At 43.6% G+C, this 21324-nt stretch overlaps 1 protein-coding gene across 2 annotated transcripts; it reads left to right on the plus strand.

The window, feature by feature from the left end:
* Nucleotides 1-316: 316 nt before the first annotated feature.
* LOC141259359 (deoxyribodipyrimidine photo-lyase-like) lies at nucleotides 317-16605 on the plus strand. 2 transcript variants are annotated; one of them, XM_073675231.1, is made up of 11 exons: nucleotides 317-463; nucleotides 699-799; nucleotides 3047-3516; nucleotides 3720-3865; nucleotides 3945-4127; nucleotides 5894-6052; nucleotides 6699-6897; nucleotides 10806-10958; nucleotides 13637-13758; nucleotides 14158-14317; nucleotides 16204-16605. In XM_073675231.1, exons 3-11 carry the CDS (start codon nucleotides 3108-3110, stop codon nucleotides 16356-16358), a joined length of 1686 nt encoding a protein of 561 aa, XP_073531332.1. In that variant the 5' UTR covers nucleotides 317-463; nucleotides 699-799; nucleotides 3047-3107; the 3' UTR covers nucleotides 16359-16605. The 2 variants fall into 2 exon arrangements, with proteins under 2 accessions (XP_073531332.1, XP_073531333.1); XM_073675232.1 differs by having other exon boundaries at nucleotides 717-799.
* Nucleotides 16606-21324: the final 4719 nt, after the last annotated feature.

Here is a 21324-nt window from a genome sequence, read left to right on the forward strand (position 1 = left end):
ACAATCAGTGACAAATCTGGCCCTGGATGACCAACAGGAGAGCCCATGGTCTGGTGCAGCTCCTGCTTACAGGCACAGCCTAACAAAAACACATCGCTTCCAAATGTCCAATAGTGAAAAGCAGAATAAATGTGTTTAATCTGTTTAAACAAATGCTGGATTGATTGGTTGTCTATCGCATAACAGATGGCAGTGTGAACGCTACACAAGCACGGATTAGTCTGCAGTCAGTAATATCACAGCTGCCAACCTTCCTGTATCCTTCTATGCTGCACTGAGTCCGCGTAGTGTCCTCGTGAGCCGATTCTTTCCTGCACCAGCAGGAGTCGCTGTCCGCCCATCATTTTCCGGAAATGTGCGCACAGGACGTCATCCTGAAAGCCCCCTATGCTGCACGTTATGTAAGGTGCTGCCGCTGTGGCGCGCCCGTGTGAATGTTACACAAGGAAGAGGAGCGGGGACGGTAATTACCGGGGACGGGAGAGGGGAGCGCACGGCTGCAGGGCATAGAGACTGCACCACAGCAGGCGTGTGCGAGCCTGACTGTTACTGCTGGGCTCAGCGGTATATACGGGGATTTGGTGATGTGAGGTGTCCTGTAATGGCACTCTATACATGGGAGCCTTCTCTGCCGCCAGCAGTTCTCCTGGTAATGAAATTCTACATCTTTCTAATGGACTTTGTGTATTGTTTTAAAGCTCTGTGCTTCCTGACAGTGACTGGGCACTTAGTGACATCCAGAGGCTGAAAGTCCAGATCCAGTGATGTCCATCTGACAGCGGCACATCTGATAGCCCAGGTAATGCCGGAGCGCAGGGCTCATTGTACCTGTAAAGCAATAGATGGTAGGAAGAATGACCTTAAAGGGAAGCTGTCACCAGAAAATACTGCTATTAACCTGCAGATATGGGGTTATTCTGTAGATTGATAGCGTTACTAACCTGCCCGGCGCCTGTATGTAGTCGTAATTTGCGAGGAGAAAATAAAGTTTATTCTCCCCGCAACGTTCAGCTAAGTGCAGGCGCCGGGCAGGTTAGTAACGCTATCAATCTGCAGATCAACCCCATATCTGCAGGTTAATAGTGTTTTTTTCTGCTGACAGGTTCCTTTAAAGCATCACTCCAGTGTTTCTTTTTTATTTCAGGATTAGAGTGATGTCATTAATCTAAGTTCCTTGCACCTGGTTTTAGCTGTACCCGTCGCCATCTTCATCTGTTATCAGCTCCGCTCCAGTCATCTTCTGCTAGTTGTGACCTGCAGATTGCTCCAGTATGTGCTGGGGGAGCCAGAGGTCACTTCTCAATGTAATACTATGAGAGTCAGAACGAGTCTCGCATAGACTTACACTTAGAGCTTGTGATTGTCGCCTATGACTTCTGGTCCGTCAGAAGCTGTGGTCATAACATGTGGTCCGCCAGACGGGGGTGGCACTGGAAAGAGATGACGACAACGGCTGGTGAGTATAATACCAAGGAACTTACATTTGTGGCACCACTTCAGCCCTGAAATAAAAAAACCCGCTGGAGTGGTGTTTTAATCCCCTGATCTTCTGGGATTTTCGGCCCATTGGCGGTCCTATCAGTGACTGACAGCTGTCTTTGTATAGGAATGCATACAGAGATGAATGTCAATCACTGATAGGACCGCCCACTGGTCCGAAAATCCCAGAAGATCAGGGGATTAAATGACGGAAGCACGGATAATACAGAATCTTTTCCCACAAAACAGTATATCAATCTGCTCAGCTCCCTCTGCTCTATAACATGGTGTCTGCAGATTGGACGGCATTTTCATGGTAACAGATCCCCTCTAAAGTGTTTTCTGACAAGGTATAGGATGTGTGATAAATGATTGGTTGGATCGGTCCCAGGACGCACGTACAGCTGTAGAAGCTGGGCCATGGTCGTCCAGATCTCTTCTGTCTACTCTTTGCTGCTGACTTCTGCTAAGTGGGTCATGAGATCCCTCATCCGGTGCCTGTCAGTTCAATATGCCATATAGATAACAATCAGAATACTTTTCTAATATATGGCGTCTGATCTGCAGTGGTGCTGTGCCATCAGAGGCATGTGTCTGGTGTGACGACCAAGAGCTGCGCTAAAGGGCTTCATCTCTACCTAACAACACATTGTTAATGGGCCACGGGTGGTAGGGAATTAAAAATACTAATAAAAAAAAATCAATACTCATTTACTGGACCTACACTGCTGCTCCACACTCCGCGCTGACTATGGGAAGCTTGAAAAATGTGCAACAATCAAGATCAGATTACTATTGTGTATGTATAGTGGGGTGGGCACCTGCGGAGTATGTGCAAAACACGCAGGGCTTCTGCACTTGGGAACGTGGCCCTACACAGTTATTAGTTATATTTCTCCTAATGTTTATTCCTCCTTATGACTAAGAGCTTCACATCAAAACTGCAAAGTGTGAACAGGACTTAGTAGGTTATAACCAGGCGCTAACTATACCAACAGTTCCTGGCTATAATATGGGAGCTGCTGTTCTGTTTTTCCAGTATTTTGTGATATTGCTGATAACAGTTTGCGTACATTATCTTTGTCCAGATTAATCTGCTGAATCCCCCAGTGACTAGGGGGGAGGCACACTGTTAGGACCCATGTTATAGATGGGGGAAGCAGACCAGTGCTGAATGCCCGCTTATGGCGTCCTGGTATAATTGTTGGCCATCTGTTCATTTCAGCAGCCATTCCTTCTGTTCTAGAGGACTTCTCAGGATTTTTTTGTCTGGACCTGCCAGTCATACATATATTTGGTCTACTATTTTTTTATTTATTTTTTTATGGTAAATCGATATGATGAAACTCTTGGACCAGTCGCTGGTTAAATGTCCATCAATGATATGTGCTTCGGTATCTTGTTCCACTCTAACTTTTAATATTTTTTTTATAGTGTTTTTTTTTTTTTTTTTTCCCTAATGAATAAATATCTAAAATATGTAATGTACAGAAATCTCAACTGTAATATTTTGGAGAATCTCTACTCTTCTAAATTAATGTGTTTTTTTTTTTCCCATTTCTACTAGAAAAGCCAAACTGTTTCCACGCTATTGCCATTTTATTCTTCCCTTGACAAAACTCCGAACCATGTCTCAGAAGGCAAAGGCTCCAAAGGGAAAAAGGGAAGGGAGTGAAAGCGAAAAGTCTGCTGCCAGCCACGAAGATGACACCAAGACCAAATCAACCACTGCTTCCAAAAGTCAAGGAAAAAGAAAACCCCAAGAAAATAAGAGCAAGTCTAAAGTAATATCTGATGCGAGTAACAGTGAGACCTCAGATGGTGATGCCAAGAGGAGGAAGATTCAAGAGAAAAAAGGTGTTAATGCAGATGGAGATCTGCTAGAGGCAGTGAAGAATGCTCGCTTAGGTGTTGCTACCTCTGTGTCGGACTTTAAATTTAACAAGAAAAGGGTACGTTTGGTGTCTCCAGAGGCCGACCTGAAAGATGATGCCCAGGGCATAGTGTACTGGATGTCCAGGGATCAGAGAGTTGAAGGTACATTTATTGATTTCCTGTAGCAACCATTAGATCTTATTTTTAGAGGACTTTTGAAAAATGACAGCTTCCATCTTATGGGTTGTAATGGGTAACTACCCCACTTTTTTCTTAGTGTGGACACCTCTAAAGTCTTTAAATTCTTCCTAATTTGAGATGTTCTGGAAGACACTGACGATGTCTACTTGTACCTCCATTTTTAGATAATTGGGCCTTTCTGTATGCTCAGCGCCTGGCTCTGAAGCAAAAGCTCCCACTGCATGTCGTCTTCTGTTTAGTTCCAAAGTTCTTAGAAGCCACCATCCGACACTATGGCTTTATGCTGAAGGGGTTGCAAGAAGTGTCTGAGGTATTACTAAAAGTAACATGGGTAAGGGGGATTTCAATTATTATGGACATCTTAAACATCCAGATTGTCTTTGTTTCAGGATTGTAAAGGTCTCAACATTCCCTTCCATTTGCTTATTGGATACGCAAAGGATGTTCTCCCAAGTTTTGTGAAAAAACATAGCATTGGTGGGGTGGTGACTGACTTTGCACCTCTGCGTGTCCCCTTGCAGTGGGTGTCCGATGTCTCTGAACGTTTACCCAAAGATGTTCCTCTTGTGCAGGTGAATTTTTTTATAGGTGTAGTGATAAATGCATTTAAAAAAAAATCAATGGTCAAAAAATAACGCACCACAGATGTAATGTGTGAAGCCACCCTACTAGTTGTACGTACAGTACAGACCAAAAGTTTGGACACACCTTCTCATTTAAAGATTTTTCTGTATTTTCATGACTTTAAAAATTGTACATTCACACTGAAGGCATCAAAACTATGAATTAACACATGTGGAATTATATACTTAACAAAAAAGTGTGAAACAACTGAAAATATGTCTTATATTCTAGGTTCTTCAAAGTAGCCACCTTTTGCCTTGATGACTGCTTTGCACACTCTTGGCATTCTCTTGATGAGCTTCAAGAGGTAGTCACCGGAAATGGTTTTCACTTCACAGGTGTGCCCTGTCAGGTTTAATAAGTGGGATTTCTTGCCTTATAAATGGGGTTGGGACCATCAGTTGTGTTGTGCAGAAGTCTGGTGGATACACAGCTGATAGTCCTACTGAATAGATTGTTAGAATTTGTATTATGGCAAGAAAAAAGCAGCTAAGTAAAGAAAAACGAGTGGCCATCATTACTTTAAGAAATGAAGGTCAGTCAGTGTGAAAAACTGGGCAAACTTGGAAAGTGTCCCCAAGTGCAGTTGCAAAAACCATCAAGCGCTACAAAGAAACTGTCTCACATGAGGACCGCCCCAGGAAAGGAAGACCAAGAGTCACCTCTGCTTCTGAGGATAAGTTTATCCGAGTGACCAGCCTCAGAAATCGCAGGTTAACAGCAGCTCAGATTAGAGACCAGGTCAATGCCACACAGAGTTCTAGCAGCAGACACATCTCTTCAACAACTGTTAAGAGGAGACTTTAGACTTTATGCAGCAGGCCTTCATGGTAAAATAGCTGCTAGGAAACCACTGCTAAGGACAGGCAACAGGCTGAAGAGACTTGTTGGGGCTAAAGAACACAAGGAATGGACATTAGACCAGTGGAAATCTGTGCTTTGGTCTGATGAGTCCAAATTTGAGATCTTTGGTTCCAACCACCGTGTCTTTGTGCGATGCAGAAAAGGTGAACGGATGGACTCTACATGCCTGGTTCCCACCGTGAAGCATGGAGGAGGAGGTGTGATGGTGTGGGGGTGCTTTGCTGGTGACACTGTTGGGGATTTATTCAAAATTGAAGGCACACTGAACCAGCATGGCTACCACAGCATCTTGCAGCGGCATCCTATTCCATCTGGTTTGCGTTTAGTTGGACCATCATTTATTTTTCAACAGGACAATGACCCCAAACACACCTCCAGGCTGTGTAAGGGCTATTTGACCAAGGAGGAGAGTGATGGGGTGCTACGCCAGATGACCTGGCCTCCACAGTCACCAGACCTGAACCCAATCGAGATGGTTTGCGGTGAGTTGGACCGCAGAATGAAGGCAAAAGGGCCAAGTGCTAAGCATCTCTGGGAACTCCTTCAAGATTGTTAGAAGACCATTTCCGGTGACTACCTCTTGAAGCTCATCAAGAGAATGCCAAGAGTGTGCAAAGCAGTCATCAAAGCAAAAGGTGGCTACTTTGAAGAACCTAGAATATAAGACATATTTTCAGTTGTTTCACACTTTTTTGTTAAGTATATAATTCCACATGTGTTAATTCATAGTTTTGATGCCTTCAGTGTGAATGTACAATTTTCATAGTCATGAAAATACAGAAAAAAAATTAAATGAGAAGGTGTCCAAACGTTTGGTCTGTACTGTATACGGACTTTGGTTCATTTCCAGGTGGATGCCCATAATATTGTCCCCTGCTGGGTTGCTTCCAATAAACAGGAGTATGGAGCTCGTACCATTCGGAGAAAAATCCATGACCAGCTCTCTCAGTTCCTTACTGACTTCCCTCCAGTCATTACTCATCCATACAGCTCCAAACTCGCGGCTGAGGTTAGTATTGATGTTGGAGGTTCACTAGGTAAAAATAATCTATGTACCCAGGGACACTTATTTCTAGTATTGGGCAGGAGGTGGTATTTCTTATTTTCCTTATACCATTCAATGTATCTAAAATAACTTGAAACCCAGTTACGACGTGTCATTTTCTCGGGCTGCACGGTGGCTCAGTGGTTAGCATTGCAGCCTTGCTGCTCTGAGGTCCAGGGTTCATATCCCATCAAGGACAACATCTGCAAGAAGTTTATATGGTCTCCCCGTGTTTGCGTGGGTTTCCTCCGGGTTCTCCGGTTTCCTCCCACACTCCAAAGTCATACTGATAGGGAATGTAAATTGTGAGCCCCAATTGGGACAACAATGAATGTGTGTGTAAAGCGCTGCGGAATATGTTAGCGCTATATAAAAATAAAGATTATTAAGATTATTATTATAAAAAAAATAAAGATTATTTTTTCTACTTTTTGGAAAAGATCCCAGAATAGATAATAACCTTTTCCCCTCCTTTTTGTTGGCTTTCCATATGATGTGCTTACAATTCAGTAGCTCTTTTACTGATAAATTGTGCATTCGATACATAGCAATAAGGGGTAGGAAGTATTAAACATGTCTATATGCCTTACCTGTCATCCTTCTCCTCCAGCCTGTAGATTGGGATAAGTGCTATGCCAGTTTGGAAGTAGATCGTACAGTTAAGGAAGTAGAATGGGCAAAACCAGGATCAAAGGCGGCCATGACCGTGCTCCACTCCTTTATATCGGAACGGCTCAAATCTTTTAACTCTAACCGAAACAATCCGAATTGTCACGCTCTCAGCAACCTGTCTCCATGGTTTCATTTTGGTGAGTTATTTAAAAAAAGAATTATGTATTTTCCTCTAATATTTCCTTTTTACAGCAGGGGCATTGATGGTGTTCTTATAAGATCCCAAATAAATAATGTGTATCAGTCACCACATATCTACAGGACAACTTTTATAACGCGGCAGGCTTAGATAGATCAGCTCAGCTATGTGTTTGATATAGTATACTTCTAAATAATGCACAGTTCCAGTGACTTTAGGGGGGCCACATTGTCAGCTTACCGATACCTTCACTATCCGAGCCAAGACTTCTATCCATGATCCCTGTTTGTGCACAACGCCTCATCCTTCTGCTACCCCTAATTTCCCTCTTGATGCCACATAAAGGTGCATCTCACTAAATTAGAATATCATCAAAACATTTATTTATTTCAGTTCTTCAATACAAAAAGTGAACCTCATATATTATATAGAGTCATTACAGAGCGATCTATTTCAAGTGTTTATTTCTGTTAATGTTGATGATTATGGCTTACAGCCAATGAAAACACAAAAGTCATTATCTCAGTAAATTAGAATAATTACCGTATTTTTCGGACCATAAGACGCACCTGGGTTTTAGAGGAGGAAAATAGGGGAAAAAAAAAATGTGGTCATGATGCCCTGTTAAGGGGGAGAGGGTCTGCTGCTGACACTGTTATAGGGGTAATATCCCCTAATTCTGTTCTAATAGCCCCTCTTCCTGGTATACATGGCACCCCTCATCCTGGTATGCTTGGCACCCCTCATCCTGGTATGCATGGCACCCCTCATCCCTCATCCTGGCATGCAAGGCCCCCTTCATCCTGGTATGCAAGGCTTCCCCTCATCCTGGTATGTAAGGCTTCACCTCATCCTGGTATGCAAGGCTTCACCTCATCCAGGTATGCATGGCTCCCCTCATCCTGGTATGCATGGCACCCCTCATCCTGGTATGCATGGCACCCCCCATCCTGGCATGCAAGGTCCCCCCTCATCCTCTCATCCTGATATGCCTGGCACCCCCACATCCTGGTATGCCTGGCACCCCCACATCCTGATATGCCTGGCACTCCCATATCTTGATATGCCTGGCACCCCCTCATCCTGGTATGCAAGGCCCCTCCTCATCCCCGATCCTGTTATGCATGGCACCCCTCATCCCCAATCCTGGTATGCATGGCACTCCTCATCTCTCATCCTGGTATGCAAGGCTTCCCCTCATCCCTCATCCTGGTATGCATGGCTCCCTTCATCCTGGTATGCATGGCTCCCTTCATCCTGGTATGCATGGCACCCCTCATCCTGGTATGCATGGCACCCCCCATCCTGGCATGCAAGCCCCCCCCCTCATCCCTCACATCCTGGTATGCCTGGCTCCCTCACATCCTAGTATGCCTGGCTCCCTCACATCCTGGTATGCCTGGCACCCCCACATCTTGATATGCCTGGCACCCCCTCATCCTGGCATGCAAGGCTTCCCCTCATCCTGGCATGCAAGGCTTCCCCTCATCCTGGCATGCAAGGCTTCCCCTCATCCTGGTATGCCTGGCACCCCCTCATTCTGGTATGCCTGGCACCCACTCATCCCCGATCCTGGTATGCATGGCACCCCTCATCCCCCAATCCTAGTATGCATTATCTCCTCATCCCCCAATGACATCACTGACATGCGCGCTCACACAGGGAGATGCTGTGCCAGAAGAGTCCCTGCTCCCCACGCCGGGACTGTGTGCGTGGGGAACAGTGACTGCACGCTCCTTGATAGCGGGCGCACACTGGAGCCATAGTGTGGCTCCTGCTGCCGGGCGATCGCGTGTGTCCGCTATTAAAGAGCATGAATATTGACACCCTCTCCACTCCCGAGGGGGTAAATATTCATGCTCTTTAGTAGCGGGCACAAATGACCGCCAAGCGCTGCAGGAGCCACGTTGCAGTGATTGTTTTGCCAGTCAGTGTCTTCACAAAGATTTGCATGCCCCCTCTAAAACGTGATTAAGGATTATTTTTCGGACTATAAGACGCACCCCCCACTTTCCTCCATAATTCTGGAGGAAAAAAGTTTGTCTTATAGTCTGAAAAATAACAAAAAACACCTGCAAAGGCTTCCTAAGCGTTTTAAAAGGTCCCTAAGTCTGCTTCAGTAGGCTCCACAATCATGGGGAAGACTGCTGACTTAACAGATGTCCAGAAGGCAGTCATTGACACACTCCACAAGGTCTCAGAGTCTGGAGGAAGAGTGGAGAGGCACACAATCCAAGCTGCTTGAGGTCTAGTGTGAAGTTTCCACAATCGGTGATGGTTTGGGGAGCCATGTCATCTGCTGGTGTAGGTCCACTGTGTTTTATCAAGATCAAAGTCAGCGCAGCCGTCTACCAGGAAATTTTAGAGCACTTCATGCTTCCCTCTGCCAACAAGCTTTTTGGAGATGGAAATTTCATTCTCCAGCAAGACTTGGCCCCTGACCACACTGCCAAAAGTACCAATACCTGGTTTAAAAACAACAGTATCACTGTGCTTGATTGGCCAGCAAACTCGCCTGAACTTAACCCCATAGAGAATCTATGGGGTATTGTCAAGAGGAAAATGAGACACCAGACCCAACAATGCAGATGAGCTGAAGGGTGCTATCAAAGCAACCTGGGCTTCCATCACACCTCAGCAGTGCCACAGGCTGATCGCCTCCATGCCACGCCGCATTGATGCAGTAATTAATGTAAAAGGAGCCCCGACCAAGTATTGAGTGCATTTACTGAACATACATTTCAGTAGGCCAACATTTCAGATTTCAAAAACATTTTTCAAGCTGTTGTTATAAAGTATTCTAATTTACTGAGATAATGACTTTTGTGTTTTCATTGGCTGTAAGCCATAATCATCAACATTAACAGAAATAAACACTTGAAATAGATCACTCTGTGTGTAATGAATCTATATAATATAGGAGTTTCACTTTTTGTATTGAAGAACTGAAATAAATTAACTTTTTGATGATATTCTAATTTAGTGAGATGCACCTGTAAATAGTACTATTGCCTCCATACAGTAATAATTCCTTCATCGTGGCCATCACAAAGTAAAATTCCCATTTTTGTGCCTGAGTTATAGTGCCCTCCCAGTAAAATCCCCCCCATACTAACATTGTGCCCCACAGACCTAGTACCCTTCTTTGTGTCTCTCACAGTAATTTCCCCTACAGAGGAATATGGCCCTCTGTCCATCAAAATAATAAAACCTTCTTTGTTCCCTACAGTAATAGTTCTCTCATACAGTAACAATACCTACATACAAATTACAACAGTAATACTTATGTTTTAGCAATGGGGAATGGCATGAAAACACTGCAGGCTGTAACTGGCTGCAGCCGTCACACGTCAATGTGACCAGATTTTCCTTAAAGGGGTTTTCCCACGAACAAAGTTCATTTTAATTAATAGGTCTTGGAATACAAATAAGTTGAACAATTCGATGTGATAAAAAAAAAAATGTTCCTGTGCTGAGATAATCTTATAAATGTGCCCCTGCTGTGTACTGTGTAATGGCTGTGTCTGACCATACAGGAACATGGTCTGATCATACCACAGCTCCTGGGCAGGGGAGAAAAAGGGTATACAGACAGGACAGGAAAATGTTTTATCTTGCAGAAAGAATCAGCTGCGATGCTATACCACCCTGTCTGTATACTCTTTTTTTACCTTCTCCCCTGCCCAGATCTTTGATACCACCCGATATTTTATGCAGCACAAAAGATAATCGTTCTCATCGGCGCATCATCCTGTGTAAACTGGACTCACACTTCCGAGATCTATGGCAGCCTATGTGTGAGCTAGTATACATCGCTCAGTGCGCCTTGTTTGCTTTGGTCTGCCTACAAACGCTGATCACGGAGGAGGTCCTGTATACATGCATATGTCTATGGTTGTCCCTCAGGTCAGCTGTCTGTTCAGCGAGCAATCCTGGAGGTGCAGAAGTACCGCAGCAAGTACAAGGAGTCTGTGGACAGCTTTGTGGAGGAGGCTGTAGTGAGGAGAGAGCTGGCCGACAATTACTGTTACTACAACAAGAACTATGACACGGTGCAAGGTACGGATTTACATGTGATACTCAGACTTTATCAATTTTGCACACGTTGTGTGAAGGGGTTTCCATCATAGAGACATGGAGTAATCTGGCTGACAACCTTGTGGCCGGGGACACATGCCATCACTGTGATAAGATTACTGGATTTTACGGTGATTGCAAAGTGGTCTTATTGTATTCTGTGTCACCTAATGTTGGTCCCCATCTACACACTTCTCGGGAATCTAGGGAATAAAGTGTTTTTTGGCCTTATGTCTGCCATGTTATGGTCCATAAAAGACTTCATATTAACTTTACATTTTTTTTCTAGTTGATTGAGATGTTTATTACGTATACATCTCTTCAGAACACTATTACTTTACCTTTCTAAAAGTGAACTTATTAGATCTATTTTGTCCTTTGTATAGAAGTTCAGACAATTGTTTTGGAGCGGATGACACTAAGGGCTCTTTCACACGTCCGTATCTCCGGTACGAGTGGTGACAGTTTCCACACGTACCGGAGACACTGACACACGTAGACCCATGCAAATCTGCACACATGTCAGTGTGTTTCCACTGACTGTGTGTCCGTGTGCTCCACATGCTGACATGTCCGGTTTTGGCTGGCAGCACGGATCACATGGACCCATTCAAGTCAATGGGTCCGTGTAAACACGTACCGCACATGAATACCATCCGTCTAACACATACCGGCTCTTGGGAATCAGCGTACAGTTCGCACTGTTCCCAAGCACCGGGTGCTGAATGCTGCCCTCATCATTGTCCTCTGCTGGCGCTGAAATCGGCACCAGCAGAGGATAATGATTAGAGTCATAGTCTGCTCCCGGTGTCTCCACCTGTAATAATAAGAATAAAATAAAAAATCCTTATACTCACCTGTCCTAAGTGTCCCCCACTGTAATCCTTGCGACCGCCCAGCAGAGGAGCCGGGAAGAATGAGCCGCTGCAGCGTTCGGGCCCCGGAACTGCGCTCAGCGAGCGGTGTCCTGTCATTCACTGAGTGCAGCTCCGGGGCCCGCTCGCTGCAGGTGTTATTCTCCCCGGCTCCTTTGCTCAGCGGTCGCATGGATTACAGCTGGGGACACTTAGGACAGGTGAGTATAAGGATTTTTTATTTTATTCTTATTTTTAAAGGTGGAAACTGTGGGAGCAGACACTACTACTCTAATCATTGTCCCTGCAGCGCTGGCAGGGGACAATGAAGAGGGCAGCGTTCAGCACCCCGGTGCTTGAGAACAGAGCTAACTGTACTGATTCCCAAGTGCCGGTACGTGTGCTCCTGATGTGGCACACATTGACACAAGGATATCTCCGGTACCGGAAATATATGGACTTGTGAAACCGGCCTAAAATACATGTGAATGGTCTTTGCAAAACTCCATCTACATGTAGCGAAAAACCAAGTATGGCAACTTTGACCAGAATTTGTTTTGGATTTTACTCCTTTAGTGTATAAGAGTGAAATATATGTAACACAAGTAGACTTTGCTGTGGATATGTGGCAAGATCCGTGTTTAGACTACTGTCGTGGATAGCTATTGTGTATGCACTGTTCTGCAGACTTACTTCGGGGGTCTCTGTTTTGTGCACTTACTTCGGGGGTCTCTGTTTTGCGCACTTACCTCGGGGGTCTCTGTTTTGCGCACTTACTTCGGGGTCTCTGTTTTGTGCACTTCTGTTATCAGTGTTTTGCTATCCCATCTGAGAGCAGCATAATGTAGAGTCCCTGATTCCAGTGATGTCACTTACTGGGCTGCTTTTTGTAGGTTTAATCATTTCCTGCTAGTAAATAGTGATTTTATCAGTAGTAAACTTGCTGCCATGTGGTCCGCCATTTTCATGAGCTCCCAGTGTACACAGAGAGATGTGAATCAGAACATTTGATGGGTTATACTGAACTCTGCATTCAGAGAACTGATAGATCTGCGGTAGATAAAACAATATGAGTTTAGCAAAACTGCAGTGAGCAGCCCAGTAAGTAATACATCTCTGTAATCAGGGTCTCTGTCCCTACATCATGCTGCCCTTACATGGGTAAGCAATATTCTGGTGATAAATTCCTCTAAAGGGGTTTTCCAGGCTTTTCACAAAATTTTGCCGTCACTGTACATGACTTCAGACTTGTGAGCTTTCACATCGTGTGCACCGCTGTGAGGATTCACCGAGCCCAGCAACGATACCAAGCAGTTATGTGACCGCAAAAATGCGATAAGCGTACTCCTGGACACATTACGGTTAGATGTGCTTGGCCATGCTCAATTCACTCAAAAATCCTAACAGTGCACACTGCACGCAATGTGATCGTTCACAAGTCTGCAGTCACATTGAGTGAGTGCAGACTTTCATGGAAAGCCTGGACAACTCCTTAAGTGGTATTCCAACTAATGGCATTTTCATGGGATTCTCCGGAAATGCTCCCACCTACTGGGATTCTCAACTCTATGGAGGCTGAGTATATACAATGTATAGTAGCCCCTGTACGGAGATGCTTGTGCACATCACTTTCCATTAAGGCTTATAGGAGCAATAGGAAGATGAGACCCCTTTAATTTTTAACAACATTGTTAAATGGCATTAAAAATAATTGGACCTCAGCATTTTGATGTTAGACAGATGGTCACTGTTAGTAATGTACAGTTTTAGGCTTTTGTTGAAAGTTTGCACATTGATTTTAACAAGGTGCATACGACTGGGCCAAGAATACTCTGAAAGATCACGCAAAGGACAAGCGGACACATCTGTATACTCTGGAGAAACTGGAGAGTGGGAAGACTCACGATCCTCTGTGGAACGCAGCTCAGGTAATGGATTGCTCTTTTGTCTGTATTTTTCAAGAATAAATTAATTTCATGTATAAAAATCTAATCCTGGTTATGTAATATATAGAAGAAATGAGTTGAACATAAATTATTCAATGTGAGGTTAGTTTGAAAATCTTATTCTATGCTCGTATATTATAGTTTTATATCATTCTGCAGCCCAATTGCCGTCTTCTGGAAGCAGACTGTTATATAGTGGATCTAGTCCGTGGCAATAATGAACATGCTGAAATTGAAATGTCATAACAATTCTTTATCGTGTGATACCTTCTGAATTTTTGACAATTTTTTTTATATATAATATATATAGTGTTTGTGTGTGGCTATGAGTTCAGGACTAAAATGATCTAACCTTGAGTTACCCCCCTTTCCTTGAATCAGTTGCAGATGGTTCATGAGGGTAAGATGCACGGCTTCTTGCGCATGTACTGGGCTAAGAAGATACTTGAGTGGACCAGCTCCCCAGAAGAAGCCTTACGTTTTGCCATTTATCTTAATGATCGCTTTGAGTTGGATGGACGTGATCCGAATGGCTATGTAGGCAAGTACAGAAACAGCACTAGTTTCATTGTGCTGGTTGATGTCAAAGTTTTGTCACTTAGAAAGATATTCTCATCTCATAATATTATGCCTTATTTCTGAGGAGCAGGTCAGACTTGTGCGATCTTCACCAATCTTGGAAATAAATGTCCATTGGTTTTCCCAGCATACCACTGTTCCCTGTACAGAGGACAGAAGTGTTGGTCTACTGGGAGAAACTGAAGGTGTCACATCACTTAACTTGTGATTTTCCCCCTCTATTCTGAGGATTAGGACACAGCCCCACTATCCGTATTCAGTCAGTATTTTTTTCTCAGGAGTGGGAGCCAAAACCAGGAAAGGAACAGTCCGAGAAAAGGTATAATAGAAACAAATCACCAATTCTGCATTTATAACCCACTCCTGAGAAGAAAAATACTGATCAAATACTGATAGTGGGTTTGTGGCAATCAAACCTCTGGGAAGTGTACCTATCACCTGAGTGTGTTGGATCTGTCATTTCCACATTGACATACAGCTTATAGACAAGTGGTGCATAACCTGGAGCCCACAATGCTTACATGTGTGGCCCCCAACAGTCTGGTCATAGAAATGCTGGTCTGTGGCTTCTGTCATGGCCATTCCTTGCCAGAGAGAAGACGTGTAGTGTAGAGCAAGGATAGACTATTACTTATGGTTTACTATGTTTTCCTCTGTGGAACCTCCAATTATTTGCAGAATGGAAGTCTCTTGACCCCTGTGTAGCTCTTCAGAAAATGAGTAGATGACTTAAGAGTGGTGGCCATGCATGTATGAGGCTCTCTTCAATGTACTTTTATGGAGGGAGTGAAACACATTTTAGCAACTTGCATTAGAAAAGAAGTGTTAAACTGTGAAATCAGCAGTACAAGAAAAAAAATAGTATTTTCTTATCAAAGAAATCAGACACTTCAACTCTCCTGTGCTTCCTAAACTTCTCATCCACTCTGAGCAAGACAGATTGTCAGACCAGACAGACTGCAGGTGGCATATGATATTGCCTATTATACTCCATTGAGAGTGGAGAGGAACAGATTGGTGAACTTTCTAACAAGTCTTTTACTGTACCCAGATCTTGATTCACATCCACACAGCTGAGTACTGCAGTATAGTTTTCTCCATTCTGTTGCTACTTGTCTCTCTAAGATAAAAAAAAAACAAATGGGGACTCCTGCTCTTGTGTACTGTGTACAGGAGAGATACTATCAGCTAGTCTCCTCTTACCAGCTCCTAGTGGATTGCAAATTAGACAGAGCATGCAGAGGGGAATACTAATAACTTCCAGAAATACTGTATCGTGTACACACACAGGACTGCTTATTCTGAAAAGTTGTGAAAAGTACGGTCACCCTTTAAGTACAGTAGTAAGCGCAGCATGCATGGTCTCTTCCATTCTAGAATGTAAACAGGCGAGAAGGCGACGCCTCCGTTTAGTGATAGATGGGAGTTCTGGAACTTGCATATATCTGACCTACATGGCATTTAATTACAAAATTATATATATATGTCCCATTTCATAATACAACTTTAGGTTTTATTGTGATCTTAGGAGTTGTTTCAATCTGACCAGAAAAGATTGCTCACCCTTCTATAGACACTGAGGCCATTGTAGTGTTGGGTTGCCACTCCACAGCGCATCGATGGCACTGACTACGGTCAGTTATTATTGCTGGAGCTCTATGGTCAGTTAAAGTGGTTACCAGCTTCTGTGCCCCCCCTGATCACTGTGATGTACATGTACTTCAATATAGAGGAACTATTTCCCAACATGTACATCTTATGTCAGAAAGGAGTGAAATCATTTGCCTATGGCCTGAATAGGTAGATTCCCGTATAAACCTCACTATTCTCCGTACCTTTCTTACACAGGTTGCATGTGGTCTATTTGTGGAATCCATGACCAGGGTTGGGCTGAAAGAGCGGTTTTTGGAAAAATTCGCTACATGAACTACGCAGGATGCAAAAGGAAATTTGACGTGGCTCAGTTTGAACAGCGCTATCACCCCAAGAAATTTACTTTGTAGCAACCAAATAAGTCATGATGCATGTTGTACTCAGGATCATGGGGCTGCACTCCTACCACTGTCCAAGTGCCCTCTTCTGCTAGTAGCACTGGAGCTCATGGGCATTTCATTCTAGAATTGTGTCTCTAAAATACTTTTTTTGTTTCTTTTTCACTGCCTTTTATATAGATTTGTATGTTTTTACAAAATAACCAGTTTCTACATGGTGTTGCATATTTACTGCAAGGAAATAAATGGGTAAAACTGATGTTTCTATACAAAAGCTTTATACTTCTTACAATGGTATATCCATTTACACACAAAAATACAGAATTCAGTGATTTAATATATTCACACCAAATGGCCTGCATAGTTAACAGTTGAACGGTTTGTGCAGCAGTTCTCTTACTACAGAGTTCACATTGAACGTGGAGTGACGAGGGCACACGCCTGGGAGGACAGCTGCCAATGTCATATCTGTTTGGAATCGTGCAGTGTAAATGTACCCCAATATATCAGGGTAAACTGGCTGCTGATGAACAAGCAAACCACACGTTCGTCTGATGAAATAAGCTAGCTTAAAAATCATAGTTCAACAGCACATTGTCCTGTGTAAACAGGAAGAGTGCTGCCGAGATTAGTCAGGATTAGAAGACACAGGGTTACAGCTTGGTCCACAGCAAATATTTAAAAGTGCTTCATAATCATTGCATCTCATATACATGGAACAATCTTCTCATACAGGTGCATCTCACTAAATTAGAAAATCAAAGTTAATTTATTTCAGTTCAATACAAAAAGTGAAACTCATTATACAGAGTCATTACAAACAGAGTGATCTATTTCAAGTGTTTATTTCTGTTAATGTTGTGATTATGGCTTACAGTCCATGAAAACACAAAAGTCATTATCTCAGTAAATTACAATAATTAACAAAAAACACCTTAAAAGGCTTCCTAAGCGTTTAAAAAGGTCCCTTAGTCTGTTTCACTAGGCTCCACAATCATGGGGAAGACTGCTGACTTGACAGATGTCCAGAAGTCAGTCATTGACACACTCCACAAGGTCCCAGAGTTCCAGTTTTCATTGGGAAATCAACGTCCCAGAGTCTGGAGGAAGAGTGGAGAGGCACACAATCCAAGCTGCTTGAGCTCTAGTGTGAAGTTTCCACAATCGGTGATGGTTTGGGGAGCCATGTCATCTGCTGGTATAGGTCCACTGTGTTTTATCAAGACCAAAGTCAGTGCAGCCGTCTACCAGGAAATTTTAGAGCACTTCATGCTTCCCTCTGCCGACAAGCTTTTTGGAGATTTCATTCTCCAGCAGGACTTGGCACCTGTCTACACTGCCAAAAAGTACCAATACCTGGTTTAGAAACAACAGTATCACTGTGCTTGATTGGCCAGCAAACTCGCCTGACCTTAATCCCATAGAGAATCTATGGGGTATTGTCAAGAGGAAGATGAGAGACACCAGACCCAACAATGCAGATGAGCTGAAGGCAGCTATCAAAGCAATCTGGGCTTCCATAACACCTCAGCAGTGCCACATGCTGATCATCTCCATGCCTCGCCGCATTGATGCAGTAATTGATGCAAAAGGAGACCCAACCAAGTATTGAGTGCATTTACTGAACATACATGTCAGTAGGCCAACATTTCGGATTTTAAAAACATTTTTCACGCTGTTGTTATAAAGTATTCTAATTATCTGAGATAATGACTTTTGTGTTTTCATTGGCTGTAAGCCATAATCAACATTAACAGAAATAAACACTTGAAATAGATCACTCTGTTTGTAATGACTCTATATAATAGGAGTTTCACTTTTTGTATTGAAGCACGGAAATAAATTAACTTTTTGATGATATTCTAATTTAGTGACATGCACCTGTATATGTCTATGTATAGCATCTACAATAAGACAGTAACACAAAGATGCACAGAATATCTCAGGCTAAAACATCCTTAAGCTCTTAATAAGAACACTTATCTAGTCATATCTCTAAAGGAAAACCCGATGCGTTTCCCCCCTTCCATATTTGGGGTTCATCAGGGGCTGGTAATGGGACAGCAAAGGTGCCTCAGTGTGCACAGTCATGCAAGATGGTGCACTCAGTGGAACACTGTGTGCGCTCCACACACCATATGCTGTTTTTATTGGCGCACAGGAAGTGATCTCACTTCCTAGAGATGTCTCCACATCGAGTGCTGGAGTGAATCCTGCACTCCACCACTTCATGTGGATATGATGAATTTACTAGGCAACGTTCACATAAAGCCCCCCCCAAGTCCTCCACTCTCCATCAGAGCACTGTAGGGGGTTAATATACATACTAAACCAGAGATAATAATGCTAATCACATGTGGGGCCTCATTCATCGCAGCACTCCTCTTAAAGCGGCCAATACATTCAGGACCAAGAGATATCATGGAGGTACAGGCCAAATAATATGAATGTGGGATCAATTATAAGGAGCACATACATTACATATTTATCCATCCATAGGGTGAATGTATAATCGGGCACATATGCTTGAATTCCTGATTTCTCACAAATTTATACTTTGTTCAAGGAATGCTGAAACTTCACGTCATCAGGAAAATACAAGTGAAAAGAAAATTAGATAAAAGGAGGTCACTAATTAAATGAAACTGACAAAGCTGCGATGTTCATTCAATCCCTTAGGAAAAATCGCATCAAGCCAAAAGTTCCATCTAGCCTCCCTCTGCAAGATTTTCTTATCCCAATCCCCTAGACGTACAGGAGGAGGTATAACCTGTACTACTGTAAATCGGATAGAATTCAAGTCATGACGTGGCGTGCCAGGGACGTGTCTCTGTGGTTCCTAATGTGTCCGAGATGTTCGCTTATACGCACTCTCAACTCAACAGTCTTTTTGTTTTCCCCACATAGCTTACAGGGTATGAGCAGGTACATAAATATACAATTCCTGCTGGCCTACAGTATGCCTTTTGGTTTTCCTCCACATATGGGGTATCCGTGTGCTCAGGAAAAATTGCACAACAAATTTTGGGGCACATTTTTCCTGTTACCCTTGCGAAAATAAATTTGAGTAAAATTTTTGTGAAAAGTTAAATTTTCACAAATAAACACAAGTGATATCAAAGAGATTTTACCACTATCATGAAATATGTCACGAGAAAACATTCTCGGAATCAGTGGGATCCGTTGAAGCGTTCCAGAGTTATTACCTCATAAAGGGACAGTGGTCAGAATTGGAAAAATTGGCCTGGGCATTAACGTGCAAACAGCCTTGGGGGGGGGGTGGAGGGGAAGAGTAGATATTCACTTTTAGGATTGCCGCTGCCAATAGGTGGCAATAGAGTTCTTGTCCTCTTCCTCTCTGAAGAGACAATTTGCATGTTTAATTTCCCAGAGGAGCATGCATGCCTTATAAGTCTCCTCACTCTGACATGCCAGGCTTGGCTTGTCGCTCTCCGCAAGGAGAAAAGTTACCCCTTAGACCGTATGTATCAAATTCCGGCCTGGGGGCCAAATCTGGCCCACAGGGTGGTTATATTTGGCCCGCAACACCAGAACTGCCACCCCTATGTGGGGCCATTGTTCTATATGGAGGACTATGTGGGGCCCATTATACTGTATGGAGGACTATGTGGGGCCCATTATTCTGTATGGAGGACTATGTGGGGCCCATTATTCTGTATGGAGGACTATGTGGGGCCCATTATTCTGTATGGAGGACTATGTGGGGCCCATTATTCTGTATGGAGGACTACGTGGGGCCCATTATTCTGTATGGAGGACTACGTGGGGCCCATTATTCTGTATGGAGGACTACGTGGGGCCCATTATTCTGTATGGAGGACTACGTGGGGCCCATTATACTGTATGGAGGACTACGTGGGGCCCAATTATTCTGTATGGAGGACTACGTGGGGCCCATTATTCGGTATGGAGGACTACGTGGGGCCCATTATTCGGTATGGAGGACTACGTGGGGCCCATTATTCGGTATGGAGGACTACGTGGGGCCCATTATTCGGTATGGAGGACTACGTGGGGCCCATTATTCGGTATGGAGGACTACGTGGGGCCCATTATTCGGTATGGAGGACTACGTGGGGCCCATTATTCGGTATGGAGGACTACGTGGGGCCCATTATTCGGTATGGAGGACTACGTGGGGCCCATTATTCGGTATGGAGGACTACGTGGGGCCCATTATTCGGTATGGAGGACTACGTGGGGCCCATTATTCTGTATGGAGGACTACGTGGGGCCCATTATTCTGTATGGAGGACTATGTGGGGCCCATTATTCGGTATGGAGGACTATGTGGGGCCCATTATTCTATATGGAGGACTATGTGGGGCCCATTATTCTATATGGAGGACTATGCGGGGCCAAATATTCTGTATGGAAAGCTATGTGGGGTCTATTATTCTGTATGGAGGTCTACGTTTGACATCCCAGCCTTAGACCCATAAAATCTGTTTCTCGTAGTCTTCATTGGGGAACACAGCTCCCTCGGTTGCTTGTGCAGTTGTTTTTTGCCTTAATTCTGTTCTCCTCCTACTGATTTCTCACAAAACTTTTGCCGAGGAGGAGCCACTTTTATTTAAATACAATAATAGTCTGCTGACATTATCCCAAGGTTCTGTGTCCCCCAATGAAGACTACGAGAAAGATTTTACGGTGAGTACCAAAAATCTACTTTTCATTTAAAATAATCACGGGAGGCAGATGCTCATGCAGATCAGGGTCCGGCCCATAGATCTTAACAGCCTATTTACATATTAAGAAAAACATGGATTTCTCTGGTATAAATTATTGCATTACAGATATGAAGGTATCATTTTATTCACCTTCTTATGACCTACATGACTATATAGACTGCTTAGGAGGGTTGATGCTCCTGACATATACCCTTTAATCCATTACTTAAAACACATTTTTGGCATATTTCAGTGACTACGAAATGACCTACTTTATCAAATAAATG

This window comes from Phyllobates terribilis, unplaced genomic scaffold (assembly GCF_046119375.1).
Source record: "Phyllobates terribilis strain yellow unplaced genomic scaffold, ASM4611937v1 Scaffold_3__8_contigs__length_932513732, whole genome shotgun sequence".
In the NCBI taxonomy this organism is placed as follows: Eukaryota; Metazoa; Chordata; class Amphibia; order Anura; family Dendrobatidae; genus Phyllobates; species Phyllobates terribilis.

What these genes read in the sequence shown, in the direction of transcription:
- LOC141259359 (XM_073675231.1), top strand. Translation starts at nt 3,108, where the DNA reads ATGTCTCAGAAGGCAAAGGCTCCAAAGGGAAAAAGGGAAGGGAGTGAA. An exon ending in CAGGGATCAGAGAGTTGAAG is followed by an intron (nt 3,517 to 3,719) that starts GTACATTTATTG and finishes CTCCATTTTTAG; the next exon opens with ATAATTGGGCCTTTCTGTAT. An exon ending in GCTCCAAACTCGCGGCTGAG is followed by an intron (nt 6,053 to 6,698) that starts GTTAGTATTGAT and finishes CTTCTCCTCCAG; the next exon opens with CCTGTAGATTGGGATAAGTG.